The sequence below is a fragment of the Oryctolagus cuniculus genome, chromosome 6 (assembly GCF_051225735.1).
Source record: "Oryctolagus cuniculus isolate XC-2025 breed Fujian yellow rabbit chromosome 6, ASM5122573v1, whole genome shotgun sequence".
In the NCBI taxonomy this organism is placed as follows: Eukaryota; Metazoa; Chordata; class Mammalia; order Lagomorpha; family Leporidae; genus Oryctolagus; species Oryctolagus cuniculus.
In genome coordinates, this window is record NC_142872.1 from 21,856,838 (window position 1) to 21,871,400 (window position 14,563).

Sequence of the window (14,563 nt, forward strand, 5' to 3'; positions counted from 1 at the left end):
AGACAGAAGGAAAATGAGGAAAGGGGGCCCAGGCAGAGGGAGGCAACTACACAAAGGCTGAATCGAAAGAGTGCGTGGAGCACTCAGAGAACTGAGGATTCTATTCAGAAAGTGAAGTCCTGAGCCCACGAAATCCTGTACAAAGGTCAGGGGCCTGAGTGTGGGGCTGGCCTCTTGGGTCTGCTGTGCTTTCAGTAGTCACCATGTGACCACCAGTCCTCCCTAGAGGGAAAAAAAGCACTTGTCTCAACTCCCCGCATTCCAGTCGACCGGGAAGCCCTTGCACAGTGCACTGCCTGATCCTCTCAAGAGCCTCGTGAACGGTAACGTGGGGACGCAGAGGGTCCACTGGAGCACTGCCCTTCCTCAGGAAGCAAGGAGTAGAGCCGAGACTCAACCCCGAACCCGTGCCGTGCGGACACCCTACACTGCCTGCCAGCCCTGGACCCACCCCCATAACCCATCGTCTCCTTTGCACTGGTGCTGAACCCACAGAAAACCAGCTCCATCCTGTTCAGAAGAGCCCAGGCTGCATTCTAGGGGTGGGAAAGCACAGGACCCCCAAAGCCTGTGAAGATCAGCCAGTCAGCCGCCTGCCGGGTGTGCTGCACACAGCACAAGGCTCCCTCCTGGCCTCACAGCAAGAGCTCACCATGCTCTCCGGGCTAGGTCCTCTCCTCCTGCCTAGGGTAACGGAGAGCAGTAGGGAAAGGCTTGGCTGCCCACTATACTCAGCACCTCCCTAGCCCCCTACTACCCCATCAAGGAGTTATCTGCAGTACCAGCAGCAGCTCCCTGGCCCTGAAGCTGGGCCTGTACTCCTCAACTGGGCAGCCACCGTGGGGTCTCATTCTTCTAGGTTCAGCAACCTCAGACAGTCAGGACCGCCTGCACTTATCCTGAGAGCCCTTTCAGACCTGTGGGCAGAACTGCAAGTTCAGGTCCTCTAAGGACACTGGCCTCGGAGCCAGCCCCACGCCACCAAGCCCTTGGCAGGGGATGGCACAGCCCAGGCCTGGGAGTCTGTGCTCATCTCTTTACTGCACAGGGCCTTGGCCTCCTCTGACCTCCATGCCTCTCTGCACCTGGGACGATGCTTGGTGGTTCCTGGGGCCCCAGCTGTGGCTTGTCCCCTTCTCTGCCCCAGGAGGCTTCCTGACTGCAGCAGCAGTGTGTGTCTATGTGTGCATGTGCGTGTGTGTGTGTGTGTGCAGACAGCACCCAAGGGAGTCGCTGGTGCTGGTGTTGCCAAGGAAGTGTCTATGAGTGTTTGTAAATATTCACCTGGCAGGAGCTCCCAGTCCTCTGCAGGAACTTGCTTCCTCCTCTACCCCTGGTACATCCCATGCCTTTTCCTCTGGTCTACACCAGTCAGAATACCAAGCAGTGGCACAGGGATGGTGGGCAGGAGAGGGAGTTCTACCTCACCTCATTCCCTGCTGATTCAGGGTTGCATGGAGGCTGGTAGTGAAATCCACTGCTCTTGCAACCATACTGGGTGAGAACACGTTGTGCCCAGGGAGGTGGGTGGCAGAGGAAGGCCCCAGAGCACGGTCTCTGTGGAAATGGCCCTGGGGCCCATGGCTCAGCTCCAAGAACGCTGTGCTGGTCCGCCTCCTAACACCAGCACCTGCTTGGTCAGCAGTACTTCCTAACCACCTCTCAAACTGGACCACTCCTCTCCCACCCCAGTCCAGGCCTGGCCCAGCCACCACTAAGAGCAGCCAGGCCTATGACTGGTCTCCTTGCTCTCGTCCATGCTTATACTGATACTAGCTATTTTCCCACCATGCAGATGGGACCATGTCATCATGCTGTTCAACAAACTTTACCTGGCTCCCTGTTGCCCGAGGACCAAAGTCCAAACTCATCATGCTGGCACTGAGCACCCTCCCTGACCCCTCTGTCCTCCCTCCCACCCTAGTCCCGACTCTGCCACCACCACGGTCCTTAGATTGTTCCTTCCCCTTAGCATCATCCAAGCTCCCCTTGGGGACAGTCTGGATTGGGGGCTCTTGCAGTAGGACTCTGGGCCTCTGCAAACTCTGAAGCCTTCAGAAGAGTGGGGAAGCACAACAAAGCCATCAGCTCATCAGAAAACCTCTTCAACTCCCATGTGAACAGCTCCGTAAAGAAATCTGCAACCTTTCCCAGGGCCCTGCAAACAAGTTGGGGGAAAGGGGAGTCCAGTGCCAGACAGACCTGGATGCACATCCTGACTCAATATCTTGCCAGCTGCATGGCCTTGGGAAAGTCACTTCACCCCTCCAGACTTTGTCTCAGACCAGCTCATGGACAGAGAGGGCGGTGCCAGGCACACGAGAAGGGAGACACTCAGCACAGGGGAGTTAGCAGAAGCAGTTCCCCCACATCTCTGCCAGCCAAGGGGTTCAAAGACAACTTGCGAAAGTAGATGCATTCACACCCTACCTTTCCAGCGGGCTCCTGGCACTGGGGAGGCGACTGAGCTTGTCCCACTAGAACCAGCCTCCCTTTATAGGGCCTGTGGGGCCCAGGGAAAGAGGTTACCACATCTAGATCAATCCACAAAAGTGACTAAGGCCCTGCCCCAAGCCTGCCCTCCTGGGGACAGCTGATGGCAACAGCCGATGGCAACAGCCACCTGCTCTGAGAAGCTGGGTGGTGGTAGAGGCTCCCTGGTGGCTGTGGGAGCAGGTCTGGCAGGGAGCAGGGGCAGAGAGGCTCTGTGAGGAGCTGCCGGCCCTCAAGGCCCCCGCTACCCCCCTTCTTCAGCACATGGGGCGGTGCTGGCTCGGATCAGCTCACAGCCAAGCAACCCAGCCTTAACCCTCACTCTGCCAGCTTATGCGAGCCTCTGCTGACATACCTTGCACCCAACCCGCACTCTTCAGCTTAAGTCCTGGAGGGGAGTTTGCCAAGCACATTTCTGAGGGACAAAGTGTCCTTTATACCTTCATCTGAGATACCGATTAGGGGCCAGGGCCTCAGTCCTGGGCTGGGGACCTAGAGTAAGCAAGACTGGTGGGGAGGTGGGAAGACCCACATGGTCCCTTCTAAAGGAATCTCTGCCTCCAGCCTCTCCCAGACTGCTCCACTCCCCAGCCCTGCAAGGTCACAGCCAGTCTGTTCAGGGAGAGGAAAGGAACTGGGCACATTCCCAAATCAAACATCTGCTGGGAGAAGCTCTGGGGAGTAGGGACACTAGGAACCAAGGATCAGGGTCAGCAGGTAGAAGACAGTGGCTCATCTCTTCCTCAAGGCTCAGGGCCACCCAGGCCCTATTCGTACCAGCTCCGAGCAACGCTGCTTCCTGGCTAGCCCAGCAATGATGGTAACCCAGGGGTGGGATCCATACCCTTTCCTGTTGGAAGCAAAGCTGAGCTCTGGACTCTGGTGGTGCCTCTGCGGGACTGGGACCCTGCAATCCCAGGCAACAGGGTGAGGTTGGCTACTTCTGCAGCCTCTTTACTCCTACCTCTGGGACTCACAGCAGGGCACACAACAGGCATGGAGTGGCAACTGCTAAGTACAAGCCACCTAAGCCCCCATACTGGGCTGCTGTCTACCCCAATCCAACTCATATCCCCCACAGCAAGGATACCCCAAGCCACCTCCAGTTCTGGAGCTCCCTCCCAAGAGGTCTTTGCCCACTCTGACTGCCGACTGTAGAGCCCAGGCTCGCAACACTTCCCCGGGGCTGACAGCAGCTTCCTTGGCTCACCCCACCATTTAACACAGCCAGGAAGAGCACTTCCTGCCCCGCAGCCCTCCCCTGGAAAGTGACCCAGCCTCCCCAGTCTACCCCAATTAGAATGCACCTGCGACCCACGGAGCCCTTTCCCTTTCTTTTCTGGCGGAAGCTCCAGTTTTCTCCTGATATTTTCTGAGATGTCTTTAAATAAGATAAAAGCCGCCTCTCAGACTCCTCAAGTCAGCTTCTCGGGCAGGAGATCCAGTGGCCACAAACCAGGTTTTGGTGAGTGTCAGGGGTACAGAGCTGACGGAGCAACTTTGTCCCAGGAAGTGTGTGGTCCAGGAGCCAGGTTAAAGGACACATAGACGTCACTGTCACACTTCTGTGACCCTGACCCATGAAAGCACACACACAGTAGCCCACACTTGGCCCAACATCCACCCCCGCCCACACAGGGCTCCAACCTCGCCCCTGCTTTGAGACAGGGGCTTTCTGTCCATCTCTTAGGTTTTAATTAGATTCAGAGAACTACAGGTGACTGGGGCACTGATGAGGCTGAGGGCCTCCCTGGCCTGGAAACTGCCAGGTGAGCAACCCACTGCACATCCCCATGAGATAGCAGCCCATGAAATGGGGTTGCTGAGTTAAGGGGTGCCTCACTCACTGAGCCTCTTCAAGGAGTCCCAGGATAGCTCTGAAGATTCAAGTAAGCCCCTAGAATCTAGAAAAGGCCCACCCAAGGCTGGCTGTGCCCCTCCACTTTGCAGAGTCACCTGCTCCAGCTACACAGATGTGTGGCGGACAGGTCTCCCTTTATCAGTGTCAGCCACCCCTTTTCCCCCTGTCTTCAAGACAGCATCTTTCAAGCATTTCACTCACCCTAAGCCTGGTCAGAGAACGTGGACCCACATGCCTGGAACTGGGCAGCCAGCCTCAAAACCACACTTTCAGGAACGTAAAAATATGAAAAGCCTTGAGAATGGAGAAACAAACAGAAACACAGTTTCGCAGGCTCTGAGATAAAGGCCGTCCTTCTCGTGAATCCGACACAACAACATTCACAGGGAAAAGAGCAACAGCAGAGGCTCAACAATGCCAGCGGTCCCTCCAGCAACATTTATAGGGATGGCCAGGACTTAGGGTGTGGGCGCACCTCAGCCCCCCGTCCTTCCTTCCACACCAAGCCCTGGGACAAACCCTAGGGACACTGGTGAGGGCTGTGACCACTGCACAGGAATAACTCCTCTCAAGGCCCCACTCCGCAGGAAACAGAATCCTGTGGCTGCAACATGATCTTTTTCCTCCCAGCCATGTCCCCATTAGCACTGCCAGAGTCTTGGCCTTGGGAGCAGAGATCCTTTTCCATCACAGCCCCAAAGTGAGGACATGCTGCAAACCCTATAGGATCCAGCTCAGGAGAGGGCACATGGGCTATTCCAGGCAGGGCCATGCTCTCAGAGTTCAACTGCTGTGGCCAGGATACAGGTGGGACAGGCTGTGACCTCCTCCTTCTGGGGGGAGGCTCCCCGAGGTAAGGAAGTTCCCTATCAAGATACATGTAGAGGTCAAGGAGCTCAGACAGTGTGGCAGAGACTTGCCTGGTTGCTTACCCACCATGGCATGGGTCATCTTTTGGTACTGTGTTTCGTTTTGTTTGTTGGTTTGTTTTGTAGATTAGATAATGAGTAAGAAAAAAGTTTTGCCTTTGGTCAAGAGTAAAATTTCTAGCAAAAATGATGAATACCTTAATTTTCTGGCTTCTTTGCACTCTGGCAAAATCTTTCTTCTGAATGTCCCAGTAAGAAACAAATCTGAATTTCCCCCAGTTCAGCAAAAGGCTGTGCCGGTCAGCAGGAACCCGGACTGTCTCGAGTCACTCGGCTAGAGGTCAAAGCATCAGAGTAGTTGCCCTCCAGGCGGGTGGGGCCAGGCCTGTTGCTGGTGTCCACAGAGTTAACATCAGGACTCAGGCCTCCTTTTCAAGGCCAGGATGAAAGAGGGATATGCAAACGCCACAGCTTCCCGAGGAGTGGCAGGGGAGGGCCCGCTGCTGCCGGCCAGGCCTACATCACTCCACTCGGGCCTGTCACATGAAAGGGTTTGTGCTCTGCTGCCGGCTCCGGCGCCCAGCCAGGCTGGGGCTGGGGCTGTTCTCACCAGAAAACAAAAATCTCTTTCAGACGGAAGCAAAATGGGGCCCTAGCTGCCCTGAGAAGGCCACTGGACGTTGTTCACGCTGACCCACCGAGGAACCCAGCACTTGGAATCTCGCTCTCCACCCAGCGTGAAGAACCCATCAGCTCGCCAGGGGGAGCTGCGCCTGTGGGGCTGCCGCTGAGAGAAGCACTGTGTGAGGTCGGAGAGGGTGGAGATGCAGACCCTGCCCCTTTGGGAGGCTCCACTGGATTTTTTCTTTTCTAGGAACAGTCCAGGTTGAGTATGGGGGGCGGGGAGGAATGGGGGAGGTTGGAGGGAGAATGGCTTTTTTGTGTAAGAGACCACCGGTAATCCTCACAGAGGTGCTGGTGAGCACGGAGAAAGAAACGGGAAGAACAAAAATGCAGTAAACAAGGAGACCCTGAGGCGCCCAGAGAGGGGGCTCCCACATGCTGCTGCCAGGAGCACCCTGGAGCTGTCTGTGCTGGGTTTCAGGGCAGCCCAGTATGCAGAGGCCCTAGCTTCTGAGACACGCCAAGGCTTAGACTCCTGCTTCAACAGACAGGCCAGGCCATGGTCAGGCTTTCAGCAGCCAGAAGCTGCTTGGATAGTCGAAGGTCCCTGGGAGCTGTCCGGTCACCATGGTGTAGATCTTGTGCCCTATGGCTGCTGAGAGTCTTATTAACAGGACACAAAGACACAGCCAGGTCACCTAGTCTGAGAGGACACTGAGGACAAAACCACTGAGGAGTTGATTCTGAACCGACAGGGGACTGTTTCACTGACCTCCCGCACTGCAAGGGAGGCAGGCCTTGCCCACCTCCCAGCCCCGTGCTGCCTCCTGTCTCAGCCCTCCCACTGCTAGTTAGGGCACACAAAGTGCTTACAAAGCCAAGACGCCAGGCATGTCTCTGAGAGTTCAGGGAGAAGCGGAGGCAGAGGAGGAAAGAGGACTCTGAGGACGAGACCCAAAAAAGCGGCTTCACAGGTCACAGCTTTCACTGCTGGCTGGCATGGATGAGGAGGTCAGGGACACGCGAACAAGGGAGTACTCACGGCCTGCCCTCCCTTTTCCTCCAATCCCTGCACAGGGCCAGGCTTGGTGGGAGGGGGCCTGCAGGCAGGGGGCGGGGCTGAGTACGGGTAAGTAGAAAGGGTCCCCCCCACCACCACATCCAGCCCATGTGCTGGAAGGTGCAGTCACCATCAGCACGGAGGCTGTCTGGCCGCTAAGTATGGTTCTGGTGGGCTTCTTGCAGCCCCAGCTTGAGGGGCCAGAGATGCTGCCCTTCCCAACAGGCCCCAGTAGGGACTCCCTTCTCCATGCTAATAACTGCCTTCTTCAGACTGGCCTGAGGCCCTTGCTGCCCAGCCTCTAGCCAACAACCCTGACCAATCTCACTGGCTGGCCCACATCCCACCTTGCTGTTCTTGGTCCCAGCTCTGACTGTGCTTGCTGTGTGCCTCCAGCTGACTCTGCTATCCAATCTCTGGTTGACTTCACTCTCCCTCTCATGGGCCTCTCTGCCTATTTGGCAGGCCCTGCATCAGTGCCCAGCATGAGCCACATTAAGGTTGGGTTGGGTGAGCAGGAGGTGCTCCACAAGGGAGTCCCAGCCCCTTCGAGGGTCCACAAGGGGGAAAAACAGGGATTTGCAGAGGGCAGAGTCTTCCTGGCCCATTACGATTCATGTCATGCACTGGTGCCTATGCTAGATGTGGGGTGAGGTTCCAGGCACTGGTCATTTGGTCCATCCCAGAGCTGTGCCTCTGACCTGGGCCTGCCTGCCCTCTCTCACTCCTCCCATAGCCTCAATCACTAGGTCTGTTCCAGGCCCCAACAGGTGCCGATCCAGCTTTGCTGATCCAGCAATCCGAGCACTGAGAACAGACTGTTCCCCTATGGCCTGGCTGCGACTCCAAAGCTCCCAGAGGCAGCTCTCTAGGGATGCAGGTCTGAATGAGCAGATGTCAGCTTACCAACCACCCTTTCCATGGACCCCACAGCCAAGTGCCTGGACTAGGCCTGGGGTCAGGAAGGCCATTCTAAAAAGAGCAGGTGGAAAAGGTCAGGTAGGACTTCCTGGACAAATTTTTCAGGCTCTAAGATGACTGGTGGTGTCTCAGAATCAACAGCTCAGAGTGGCTCAGAATTTCTGTCCCAAGTCACTTCCCATTTTCCATTTTCAGTCTGTCACAGATTCCAGGTCCCACATCAATCAGGAGCTACACCAAGGAAGCAGACCCATGGAATAAGCACACTTCCCAGGTGCGGTTGAATAAATGAGAAGGACCCACCCCTGGGCATCCTGAAGGGATGGCACGAAGGGCTTCTCTCCACAGCACTCCCCTCACTCAACAATCCTGGGGTGGGAATGCTGGCCAGGCCAACGCAGGGAAGAGGCCATTATACCAGACCGTCCGTGGGGTGAGCAGATTCCTCTTAGCTATGCTCAGTAGAGTGGCCAGCCCATGGAGAAGCCAGAACCTTGGAGCTCCAAGGAAACAACCGCCTTCAGAAAAGCCCACCTCCCACAAAACCATTCACCCTGAAGTAGTGAGTTCATTCCTATATTCATTTGTGGGCCCTCTTATTCTGTTCCAGGAAGCACTGGTTCTCCACACTTCAGGGTCTCCAGTGACCACTAACCCAGATCTACCTACAAATTCATACCTGCTTTCTCTACTGCTTCCAACACATGATGTCACCTTCCAGCTAGGCACAGAGCCTGGCACCTTAATAGGACAGCACTCAAAGTCTGCTATTTTGCTGACTGACTTGTAGCAAGGAAACAGATAACCATGCTATTATTAAAATAAACTACCCTCAGGAAATTCTTCATCTCATCCATTTATACAGTAAACATTGATGCATAGCGTGTCCCAAGCTGGGGACACAGAAATAAATACTCTGGTCCTGCCCTCAGAGATCTTAGGACTTGTAGAGGAAGCCAACAGAATGTGCATGGGGCTTTAGCAGCATAGGGAGGGCATCACCTTGGCCATCCACATGTCCAGTTCCAGTCACACCTCCTCAATGTGGCCACTACACAGAACAAAGTCAGCACAATGTGGCTTGGCATTCCAAGCCTGAAGAACCCAGCCTTGGCAACCTCATCAGCCAGCAGAGTTTGTGTCCCGACCTCATTCATTTTATCACCCACCTTTCCTCACACCCTTTCCCTTAGTATGGAACACCTACTCCTTTCTGGGCCCCTTCCTGCATGTTGGAAGCCTGAGCCTCCTTTAAGGAAGACCTAGCACGAATTGTTATAATTTGCCCAGCATTTAATGAGCCTTACCCTGTGTACCAGCCCCTGCTGGTACTTTACAGATACCCTCTCTTTAAATATGCCCCTGTTCAAAGACCACTTCTTCACCCATGCCCACTAACCAGCCTGCTGGAGAAGCTCAGGCCTTGGCTGGTGGAAGCCTAAGAATGTGGTCAGACTGATAGCTCTTATGAGGTAGTTCACCACTGAACCTCCCTGGGTCTCAATACCTCATCCAGGAAATGGGGATGACAGGACCAGAGGGACAAAGAATCACAAAACATAGCAACTGGAACACAGCAAGTGCTCGGTGAAACACTAAGTACACATGTTCACAAAATACTACCCCCAGACACACACACACAGAACCCAGTACCTCCTCCACTCAATGAAGATTTGAGTGCCTATGGTATACCAGGTGCTGGCTGGATACACAGTGCAACTTCTGTGATACAGAAGCCTATTAACTTTGGCCTCTTTTTGCAAACAAACCAGAGCCTATGCTCACTCACCCTGTGTAGGGGACAGTCCTGGGTCCTTTCTGGGGCTTCAGCTGAGACAAATTCAGCCTCCTGAAGGTCAACCTGAAAACTGGTGATCACAAGGGACAAACACCAGCTGGATAACAGAAATGCTGGGTTCTACCGCCCCCTGGTGTCAGTGTGCTCTCGCTGGGGCACTGCTCCCCTTCAGGCTCATGAGTGGTAGGAACGTGCTGAAGTCAGAATTCTCCAGCATACTCTGTGCAAATCCAGGCTTGCTTCCTTTGTGAGGCATATCCCCAGATGGCCAGAGAGCTGCCTGTTCTGCCTGGGGCTCCACCATCTGTCCCAATTCCTAACTGCTTTCTTGGGCTCCTTGGGGTAGCCCCAGACCTCATGTTAGCCCTCCACCCTAATGGAAGCTTGAGGGGGGTAAGAGGACGAGGAAGATGAGATGAGCTGAGCTCATTCAAAGCGTGCAAGATCCACAGCCAATGCCTGTCACAGCAGTCCTTGGGCCGGCAGTCCTTCCTACACTGTCAGGGCTGATCACACTTCCCCCTGGCAAGAATGGGGTCTCATCCCTTCCCCTTCCCGGAGTCCTACCTTGACTCAGGCCACCCTTGGGCCACAGCTCTTCTCATTGACAACATCAGAACAGCCTCCCACTGTTCTCCCAGCCTCAGGTTCCACCCCTTGGCTCAGCCAGCCACTGCAGGTAAATGGAGGGTTCCACTGTCCCCAAATAAAGCCCTCTCATTTGAAACCCCCTCTTACCACCCAGGTTCCTCAGGGCACAAGACCTGGAAGACTCACCCCCACGCCCTTCACAGTGCTCCCTGCACACCTTTGCTGGTCTGACTTCCCCTACTCCAAGTTCGGCCTACCTGCCTCTGACAAACGCCCCCGTGTGCTGCAGAAGCCCACTCAGACGTCACCGATGGTCAGGTATACAGTTGAGCAGATTGGACCCTGCACAAGGGCATGGGTCTGCATCAACCTAGAGGAAGGGGGGCCCTTTTAGAAAGGTATTCAATCAGGATGGTGCCTTTTTCCACTAAGCACCACAGTACCATGCAGGCAGGCCTCCAAGGCTGTGTTCCCAGTGTCCTCTGAGAGCCTGTGGCACTGGGAACACGTTTTTCGGTGCCAAGCCTAGCATCTGACTCATGCTGTACCTAATCCATTTGTCTCCTTACTTACTACTCAACACACAGGTGAGATGTGGGCTGGCCCATGACCTTGTACTGTCTTCCCCACTAGAAACAGGACAGACATAGCCCTGAGCACGTGGCTGCCTCTCCCAGACACTCAGTTCCTCCCCCAGGTACTTCGCCTCCTTTTGTCTTTCTCTGAGATCCCTTGAGGGTAAGCTTGGCCTTACCTTGTCTCCCCAGGCCCAGATCAGGTAGCAAAAAGGACATACCTTCACTAACCAATGATATCGCCTCAGGGGTCCCCTCCTGTTTCTGACTGAAGAGAAGGACACGGAGATTACAAGGCAGGTGTGTTCTTAGGTGTGCTTGCTACACTGCAGTTCTTAGCCCAGAAGTCTGCTCTGCCCCCAGGGAAAGGCTGGGATCCCAGTCAAGTCCCCAGGAGAGTTGATATGTGACCTAGGCAGGCACCAATGTGTGTCTGCAGCATGGGGTCCAGTGTGCACCCTACACCAGCCTCAGCCTCGCACTGTGCACTGACACAGTTGGCTTCTGTGGTAGCAGCTGCCACTGCCCTGAGGACAGTCTGCTTGCCCACTCCGAGGCTCTTGCACAGTCCATCAGCAAGCCAGACCCCCAGTTTCCCATTCCAAGCGGCACCTGACTACATTGGGAAATGTTCTATAAGGAAGCAGGACAGAAAGCCAGCTGGGGGTCAGTACCAGCTCAACTCCACTTGCACACAAGGCCCCTGCAGCTATGAGGGGCTCTTCCATTGCTCATCCCTGTCACAAGCAGCCCCGAAGCCACGGAACACCAAGGCCTCAGCCAGCTGCCTTTCCTCCTACTGCTGGTGAGGTCCTCATAGGAAGATTATGGGGGGGTGCGGAGGGATCCCGCCCTTAGCAGCTCAAGGCTGTCATTATTTTGATTATTCCTGTCCCTTAGTCCTATCCTTGCCTGTTGTGTGCATTGGGAGCTGTACAGCCCTGTACAGCCTGTCACCAGACACTGGCAGACAGAAGGAGCTTAGGGAGCTGAGGGGATTAGAGAGGCCCAACCCACTCACTCAGCCTACCTCAGGCAATGGCAGGGGTGGGGGAAGAGACTACTGGCCCACCAACCTCCAGGTTTAAGCCAGGTAGGACCAAGCACTCAGCACTGGCTGATCAGTTAAAACCTCAGATGGACTCCCAGCTTGGCAGGTACTAGCCTTGAGACACTGGGCAAATCAGTTCACCTCTGGACCTCATTTTAGAAAACGAATGGGATCACCATCCTCTCAAGATCTGCTGTGAATATTAAAATAACACCCACACAGTGTCCTCAGGTAAGGATTTCAAAAGGTCAACTTTCTCCCCGTCCTGGGCTCAGAAACAACTTTACTGCCATCTCTGCCCGTGCAGTCTAAATGTGAAACAATAAACACTAACGTTCTGTGCGGCATTTGCTCTGGCCTAGGCCAGGATTAAAGTCATTGTAAAGATCGGGCTCAACCTACACACGCCGGTGGAGACACTTGAGTGGAATTATACCCCTGGGGACATGGCTGGTAATGAACGTGTGGCCTGAGAGCCAGGTGTGGGGCGGGAGGGGGGGGGTGCGTGCTGGGCATGGATCGGGGGACAGGACCTCGCAGCCTCCTTAGAGGGTGAAGTGGCAATGGCTGAGTCTTAAGGAGGAGGCTGGAAGCACTGGAGCTGGCATGAGGTGCCAGGAACGGCCCAGGCTACAGAAATCCTGTAGGGCGGTAGAGGGGTAAGCAGGGAAGGTAATGAGGCTTCCCCCCAACCCCCACCCCGAGACCAGGGGCAGCAAGCTCAGCCCAGCTCATACAGTAGGACGACTTCCTGTGGTCCCAGGAGATAGACAAGGACGAAGTAAGTCTGTCCCGGCCTTGGCTCAGGGCCTAATCTGATGAGCGGATGGATGGTCCTCGCCCTAAGGGGAGGGGGTTGGAGGGTCGCCGAGAACACGGCCCCTAATCCCAGCAGGCCCAGACGCTTCCCAGACCGGGTCCGAAGCCCGCCGGTTCGGGGACCTGCTGGGGAACCTTGAACGGAGGGCTCAGCCGCCAGCCGGGGCTCAGGGGCCCGGAGCTCCAACACCACAGCTTTGGGCCGAGACTCTGTGGCCGTGGGAGCCGTGGGGTCTGCGAGGGGGACGCAACTGGGACTTACCTGCGAACAGCCAGAGGGAGCCCCCGGACACGAGGAAGAAGGTCAGCATGTCGCTGAGCCGGGCCGCCCGGCCCGCCCGGCCCGCCCGGCCTCCGCGGCCCGCAGCCGGCGCCCCGCACCCGCAGCCCGGCACCACCGCGCCGCCGCCGGGTATTTTTAGCCCCCGCCCCGCGGCTCCGCAGCTCCCGCCTCCCCGCGCCGCTGCGGAGACTGCGCGGGCGGGGTTGGGCGCCGCGCGCTCAGCACCGATCCCCACGCCCAGTCCCGCACCCGGCCGGGTCTTGGCGCCGCTCACACTGGCTGCTGAGTCGGAACCGCCGAGCCCGCGCGGGGGAGGGGCCTGACAGCGGCGCGAACCGGCCCCTCCGTCCCCGCCCCCAACGTCAGGACCCGGAGTTCTGGGGAAACGAGCTGGAGGGGGCGCCCACCACCGGCCGCAGTGTCCTGCGCGCGCCCCCTCGCCTCCGCGCGCCCCGCCGCCCAGCTCTAAGGGCTGCGCACGCTCGGGCGGCCGCAGGGTTGCGGACACCTGTCCCAAAAGGTGCACATGCCTGTGAGCCGGTGGCCGCTGACGCCGAATCGTCAAGGACCCGCGCCTGCAGACAATGGGACCTTCGGAGCTGTACTTGGGCCAGCGAGGAGAGGAGGCACTGACGATCTGTCTGGGCTCTGGCAAAGCACCGGACGCTAGACCGGCTGGCGTTCAGATCCACTTGGGATGCACAAGGTCGCCGGAAGCTCCGTGTGGTCTCATGCTGCCATATATGGTCACCAGTGGTCCCAGCAGCCGCAGGGAGTCACAGGTAGGTCTCATGAAGTCACAGACGATCGTGATCTCCGTACACGACCACACGTAGCACGTGCAATGGGAGAAGGCCCTGATAGCCATGGTGAAGGCCACACTATAGGCTGAGAGCTGGACATCTTATGTCTCAGGGGCTGGGATTGAAAGGAGGAAGCCAACGTTGCAAATTTTTCTGAAAGAATGAGTAGGCATCCTGGGCCCCTCTCTCCATGGTTATCTATGCCGGTTTTCAGATCACCTCCTCCACTACCCTCTCCCTGGGATTCAAACACGCAGGGCAGCTTGCCGGGCCTCCAGCACCGAGGACAGCGCTCAGGCAGCCCAGCCCTCTCCCCATGCAGCCCTCTTAGACCAGGCACTGAGACCAGAACCCAGGAAGCAGAGGATGGAAGGGCCACAGGTCTCTTCAGGCCCATCAGAGACCTCCTGCTTGTGTGGGATGCAAGTGCAGGGATCTGTATCTGCAGTATGAGTCCAGCATGTGTGTACCAGTGCAGGTTGGCAAACGTGTGTCACTTGCTGTCTTTACAGTAGGACCATTCTTCCCCATCACAAAATCTACACTTCTAGGAGAGCTGTCCCCACTTGAGCTTAGGCAACACATGACACGGACTTCGCTGGAATCTCAAACTTGGCAAGGCTCCTTCAAGAGGGCATCACAGAGGCTGTGGGGCAGAGCTCTCCTGGCAGGTGGTAGGGATGTCAGAACTCCACCTCCTCCTCCCACTCCCACTGGCAGCACATTAACTGAAGACCTGCTGGTACTCAAAGATCTGGGGGAACCAGAATTCTGTGCAGAAAGAATGTATCTTCCCAGACCAGACTAGCCTAGAG

At 56.3% G+C, this 14,563-nt stretch overlaps 1 protein-coding gene across 18 annotated transcripts in view; it reads right to left on the reverse strand.

The window, feature by feature from the left end:
- The window catches only part of ACSL6 (acyl-CoA synthetase long chain family member 6), a 62,695-nt gene extending 49,339 nt beyond the window's left edge, over positions 1-13,356 (reverse strand). For 2 of the 18 annotated variants that reach the window (XM_089334583.1, XM_089334579.1), the window contains exons 1-2: positions 3,801-3,967; positions 2,431-2,503 (exon numbers count right to left, since the gene is read on the reverse strand). Coding sequence is in view for 3 of the 18 variants with exons in the window: in XM_008254877.5 (XP_008253099.1) it covers positions 12,925-12,973 (49 nt within the window). In the remaining 15 variants the exon portion in view is untranslated. Of the gene's footprint in view, positions 1-2,430; positions 2,751-3,800; positions 4,001-4,555; positions 4,951-9,617; positions 9,697-10,474; positions 10,588-12,924 lie in introns of those variants that run through there. The other 16 variants (XM_070075006.2, XM_070075004.2, XM_089334586.1 and 13 more) reach the window with 14 other exon arrangements.
- Between the last annotated feature and the right edge of the window lie 1,207 nt (positions 13,357-14,563).